Consider the following 6,168-nt stretch of genomic DNA (forward strand, 5'->3'; position numbering starts at 1 on the left):
AATACTAAAATTAAGCTTAAGTGATAATTTAAGTATAAAAGCGTGTAATTTATCCTTTTAATATTTACTTAATATCTTTTTAATATTTACTTAATAAAGATAATTTAACTAGTGGTACGTTTCGGAACATCGCTTTAGTGGTATGTTGCGGTGTGCAACGTGTACTGTAGAATTTTCCGTCTGCTAAAATAAAAAAAAATTATTTTAACTATAATTTAAGGAGTGTTTCTACCCTCAATTATATTAAAACTAATTACGGATGAAATTAAGGATGAAATTGAAAGAGTTAAAAGTTTAAAAATCACTTTAAAATGAAAGTTATAATTTGATAATGAAATTGAAATGTTCAAAAGTTTAACTCGTAATTTTTAGATGAAATAGGCTTATCATGGGATAGCAACTGATATTGTGAGCTACCTGACTAAGAAGCTGCATGAACATAGGCTGCGAGTTCAAGTCCAAATTAGGCCGAGAATTACATTTTTCTTAATACAAGTGGGTTCATCGAAATAAAATCAAAACAGATTGATCCTCGACAAGGCCCAATGCGCAAAGACGTACAACTATAATGTCGGTGTACGTCGTCGGCGTCTCGAAGTAAAAGCAGAAGGGTTCTTTAAAGTTCCTTCTGATATGGAGAGAAATTCACCTGTGATGTTATAAGATAAAAACTGCATGTATTTCAATATAAGGCGTAGTACAACTATGTTGGTTTGATTGAATGTGTTTGCATTCAATCATGTTTACATATCAAGTACGTTGTTCTTTGTTTTATTTTTCGTTTTCCCGATTTTTTTGCTATTTGTAGATGAAACTCAGGCTGCCGATCGCGGAAGTATATCCGCCGTCGATAACGAGATTATGTCCTGTTATGAATCCGGCACCATCAGTTGCGAGGAACATCGCAGCTCGGGCAACGTCTTCGACGGTTGCAGCCTTCCCGCGTAATAAACTCCCTTGTTCACCAACGAGTTTAACCACTTGTTCGGGCGTCATCTCTTTCCCTCGGAAAATTCTATAGCCGCTCACGAGCATATCCGTAGGGACGCCGTGTGGAGAGATGCAGTTCACACGGATCCCGTGCACGCCTAGCTCGCACGCGGCGGTCCTCATCAGTCCGAGGATGCCGGCTTTCGACAGAGAGTAAGGGTGAGACGCTAGCCCTCCCATGATGCCAGCCGAACTCGATGTGCATATGATGGAACCTTTCGTGTCGCATCTCAGCATGGCTCGCGCGGCGTGCTTGATCGCGTGAACATTTCCGAGCAGATTGATCGAGATCAGATGCTTCGCTTGTTCCATGTCGAGGTCGACTATGCTGCTCGCAGTGCCTCCAATGCCAGCATTGCTGAACAGCACGTCGAGTTTGCCTTTCCATGCGACGGCAAGCTGGATAGCCAATTCGACGTCGCTCTCCTTCGATACATCGCAATGGACGTAGCGAGCCCCGATGGATTCGGCAAGAACCGTCCCCGATTCATCCAAAACGTCTGCGATGACAACGGATGCCCCGTTCTCAGCAAACAATTTAGCCGTAGCAGCTCCGATCCCTCTCGCACCACCAGTTATGACCACAACTTTTCCAATCATCCTACAAAAAAACCGAAACCATTTAGAGTCGAAATCGAACAAGGGTGTTGGAGTAGCCATTGGAAACTAACCTTTTTGTAGATGAACTCTGCAAATCAACGTTCTTATCAACACCTTGCTCCATTGCATACACAACATAAGCAAACATGGTGTATATATATATATATATATATATATATATATATATAAACTGAAAGAGGCTATTTTGAAGTGTTTTTGGTATTGTTTTATATATAATAGAGTTGGGCACTCTTTACATCCTCAACAACTACTTCCAAACTAGAAGCTTGGTAATGTTCTGTTCATGGATTCTCCTTCTAAAATCATGTGGTTGATATCTACTTTACAACAACCTGCTACCTTCTAATTTCATGTCTGACTAGACAAGTCACAAGACCTGTCCCTCTTCAAGCCCACGTCATCTAGTCGGGGTCGACCACAATTTCCCAAGTAAGAATTTGACTAATTGGAAAGAAAAGGAGGTCTTCGACCTATTGTGATTTGGTTCCTTGGCGTGGAGAGATCTCTGCCATAAAACAGAGAGCTCGTAGGTCTTATTATGCAGATCAAAGAGCGACGTATTTCCCATTCATCCAAAGTAGCATTTTAGTATAGAATAGAGAGATTATGTCACATCAGTAACTTATGTTGATCGTTAGTCAATTAATATTTTTCATCTAGTACAGGTTATTTTGATAAAAAAAATTAAAATGGGCTGGAGTTAAAATGCACTCGAAAAAAGAATAGGAGCCAAATTGAATATTTATAGAAACATTAGAGGCTGAATTTGTCATCATGCCTTATAATAATGACGCTGCTAGTTGACATTAATATAGTAGAGGGACTAAAATCAATATTAGACCAAAAATCTAATCTGAATTATGAGGTAAATGATGAAAAAACAATGGTAAAGTACAAAATGATCATCCGACTATTCATTATGTTTCAAACGCATATTTTTCTGTTCAAAATTGATGACAGTCTAAACTAGATGTTAATATCTGTTTGAGATATGATAAAATCTGATCTTAGAATCTCAAACAACTATCATATCTCAGACAACAAATTAATATCCAACTCTGATTTATATTAATTTTTTAATGGAAATCGGTGAGTTTGGAACATAATGAATAGTCGGTGACTATTTTGTAACTTTTAATAGTAGAGGACTCGACAAAGCAGCATCCTATAATTGTGATCATTTTGTAACTTTTAATAGTCGGTGAACCTAACAAAATAGTATCATATAGTTAAGGTATCATTTGTATACTTTACCCAAAAAAGCACAAGAATTAGATAAATCTAGCCAAGTAGGGATTTTTATTTTTGTCCATGACCCAAGAATTTTGTTCGGATCAAAGGAGAGAGGAACCAGAAAAAATGGAAGTGAAGGGTTCGTCGAAGAAGATGATTGCAACGCAGGAAGAAATGGTGGCGAACAAGGTGCCGATCCCATACAGAGACCATTGCGCTCACCTTTTGATCCCACTCAACAAGTGCCGGCAAGCCGAGTTCTACTTGCCTTGGAAATGCGAGAACGAACGCCACTCGTACGAGAAGTGCGAGTACGAGCTCGTCATGGAGAGGATGCTGCAGATGCAGAAGATCCGTGAGGAAGAGGCCAAATTCAAACAGGCGGGGAAACAAGGCGGATCCATCCCTCTCATCCCCAAAACCGCTGATACTTAAGCTACCTCCACGGTGAGTTAAATTTCGTTTCTTTATTCTTCTTTCTTTTTTGCATGATTTGTTGATGGGTTCTCTGAATTTAAAGTACGGGTTCTAAAGTTCAGAACTTTTTTGGGTTTTGAGCAGGCTAGGTTTTGTTTTCATGGGTCTTTTTGAATTGACCAGATAGATTATTGGATGATCGGGATTTGTTTTTCTCAACAGGGCTTTGTTTTAATCAAGGGTTTGCTGCTAAAAGTTGAATAGAAATTTACTGTTTGATCTTAGTGTTGAATTGAAGCGTTTAGGTGTTCTCTTTTATCCCCGTTGATTATCAAATCAATGAATTTCAGGCACTCGATTATCGATACTTTAAGGAACTCGGTTTCCTGTCTTCGAATAAAAAACTCGTTTTTTCTTTCAGTCTTTGGTTCGTCTGGTATTTGATTGAAAAGAGCAGGGGATCTGGAATGTACCCTGCTCGTTCGATTTTTGCTTCCGGTTCGGTTAGTCCATAGAATTGTGTTCATTTTGAAGATTTTGGAAGTAGAATTAGGTTGTTCTTGCCTTGTGGTATAGAGTATTGTATATAGGGAGTCAGAACAGCACAGATTCTGGACTTTATGTCCATGTAGAGCCTCTGAAAATGGGATTAAATAAGATCTTGAACGGTCATGTGGCGGCTAATGCTTGCAAGTGTTCTCTGGATCTTGATTAATGAGATTTCATGTTATGTTTTGCGAGCAATCGGATTATATACACATGCTTTTTCTGGTTACCATAATGGGTTTTTTTGGGGTATCTTGACCGGTGAAGGTAGTTGTGTTTGCACAATTAGGTTACTTTCATATTTATTTATTTTCAATGAATTAGTATCTTAGCTGATGGAACTATGTTGATTATGATCAGTATAAGATATTGTGGTTACGGAATAAGGAACAAATGGACGTTTAACTGGAGAGTGCTGAGGCATTGGAAAGCGTAATATCCCAGTTACATACTGAAGATGAATTCTGATTAGTCATTTAGTTTGATTGTTCTCGTTTATTTCCCTCAAGTGGTATTGGTCTAAATCTAATCCAAAATTTAACTGACATATCATAGGAGGCCTGAGTTAGTGTATTGAATGATATTTCTGGTTTAAATCAAATTTTCGGATGACATTGTCGCCCTCTGTTTGGTAAACATGGTAAGGTGAGGCTCAGACATAGATACCATTTTCTGGTGCATCGGCTTGTCTTGAATCGCAAAGCTTGGACATAGAAGTTAGGAGGAACGAATATGTTCTTTTCAAATTCTGAAAGCACTAAAACATCATACTCATAAAACTTCTTAGATTAGGAACTCAATTACTGTTCTTTTGTAAAACTTTTGCATTTTAGTTTGCTCTCCCCTCACAATAGTGCTTCTACGTGTGAGTTCTGCAAAAAGTTACTGCCGAGCAAGCAATGAACGGTGTCTGATGTGTTACATCTACCATTTTGAGTTGTCTTAGATCCTAAACAAAATGCTTTACTGAAAGTATCACTAAAATGCGAGGTTTAGTAGGATGTGTTGGAGGGAAACTGATAATTTCTTTAGTGTGGTTGCTTAAGGCTTTTGAGTATATAACACGTTGGGAACTACTCGAATAAAAAGGTTTGACAAAAGGGTGTTGTAGGGGATTATTGTAGAATGAAGAAGTCAGGGACTTAGAATACTATTTTGGGACTGAGCTGCTTCTACTGAGATTACTTCGATTCTGATGGCGGGTAAATTGTGATACGATCCAGATAAAGAAGTCCTTTGCTTTTGGTTCTTTTACTGATCGATTTATGAGATTAAGGAGTTCTAAACACTTATCATATTTTAAGGCTTCCTCTTTTAGTCATTATTAACATAAACACGGTGCTTAAATACTTATGTGCCTAGAGAACTATGGAATCCGATCCTACTTATGTGCCACAAGGGATATACATAAGTGCACCTCGGTGATCAATTAAACTTCTCCCTCATCCGAATTCGTAATTTGTAGTCCATGGCTAATCATGCGTTGAACAGTTGTATCAAATGCTAAGCACTGTTTCCTTGGCACATACCAGGCCTAGGCTGTTTATGTGCCTGTTTTGAATTTAGCATGCTGCACCAGCTCGTTGTTATCCGAGCAGAGAAGCATGTGCCTTGTTATAAAAGCCACAATGTGCATTCTATATTTAGTGGAACGACGGACATTGTAGTATCGTGCTCGTTGTTATAATCGACATTGCTCTCTACTTTTGTTTTGTTCTCCATACGTTATGCTTATCATACCTGGTTTAAACATGGCAGGAAGGTTTTTAACAGCTTTGGTGGATGTCGGCATTGCTATTCGAATCCGATCGAGAGTAAGAACTGTATTGTCCTGAACTCATGTAAAAGGGATACCATTTCCTTGTTTATGGAATAAATTTGCTCATCAAATACATGGTTTTTGTGACATCTTTTAAGTGGTTCCAAGACACGATTATCATATTTAACAATTTTTTCATCAAAACGATGTGCGATAACGAACTAACGTCTTCTAACGATACCCAGGGTCGTATTTGGGCTTGGGTAGGAGGGGCACTTGCCCAGGGCCTTCTAATGATACCCAAGGTCGTATTTGGGCTTGGGCAGGAGAGGTACTTGCCTAGGGCCGTAATTTTTTTATAATACATTATATTTGTAAAAAATGATTTTTAATATTTGTTATTAAGGGTTTGCTTTTGTTTTTAATATTTATTATTATGGGTTCATTTTTTCTAATATTTATTATTGGAGACTTATTATTATAATTATTTTTTTCTAATATTTGTATAAATATCTAATTTTTTGTCATCATTTTTTTAACATTTGTTATTAAGGGTCTAATTTTTTCAATACCTGTTATCAAGGGTCTAATTTTTTTAGTAT

The 6,168-nt window shown here is 37.8% G+C and overlaps 2 protein-coding genes across 2 annotated transcripts; one reads left to right on the top strand and one right to left on the bottom strand.

Annotated features, from left to right (window-relative positions):
* Positions 1-745: 745 nt before the first annotated feature.
* On the bottom strand, positions 746-1,744 carry LOC120197196 (short-chain dehydrogenase reductase ATA1-like). The gene is made up of 2 exons (XM_039198800.1): positions 1,662-1,744; positions 746-1,591 (listed from the first exon to the last, which is right to left on the bottom strand). Exons 1-2 carry the CDS (start codon positions 1,736-1,738, stop codon positions 799-801), a joined length of 870 nt encoding a protein of 289 aa, XP_039054731.1. The 5' UTR covers positions 1,739-1,744; the 3' UTR covers positions 746-798.
* Positions 1,745-2,904: 1,160 nt separating this feature from the next.
* On the top strand, positions 2,905-5,696 carry LOC120197174 (NADH dehydrogenase [ubiquinone] 1 beta subcomplex subunit 7-like). The gene is made up of 2 exons (XM_039198774.1): positions 2,905-3,291; positions 5,566-5,696. The coding sequence occupies exon 1, from the start codon at positions 2,923-2,925 to the stop codon at positions 3,277-3,279; it is 357 nt and encodes a 118-aa protein (XP_039054705.1). The 5' UTR covers positions 2,905-2,922; the 3' UTR covers positions 3,280-3,291; positions 5,566-5,696.
* Positions 5,697-6,168: the final 472 nt, after the last annotated feature.

This window comes from Hibiscus syriacus, unplaced genomic scaffold (assembly GCF_006381635.1).
Source record: "Hibiscus syriacus cultivar Baekdansim isolate YM2019G1 unplaced genomic scaffold, ASM638163v2 tig00117047_pilon, whole genome shotgun sequence".
NCBI classification, from domain to species: Eukaryota; Viridiplantae; Streptophyta; class Magnoliopsida; order Malvales; family Malvaceae; genus Hibiscus; species Hibiscus syriacus.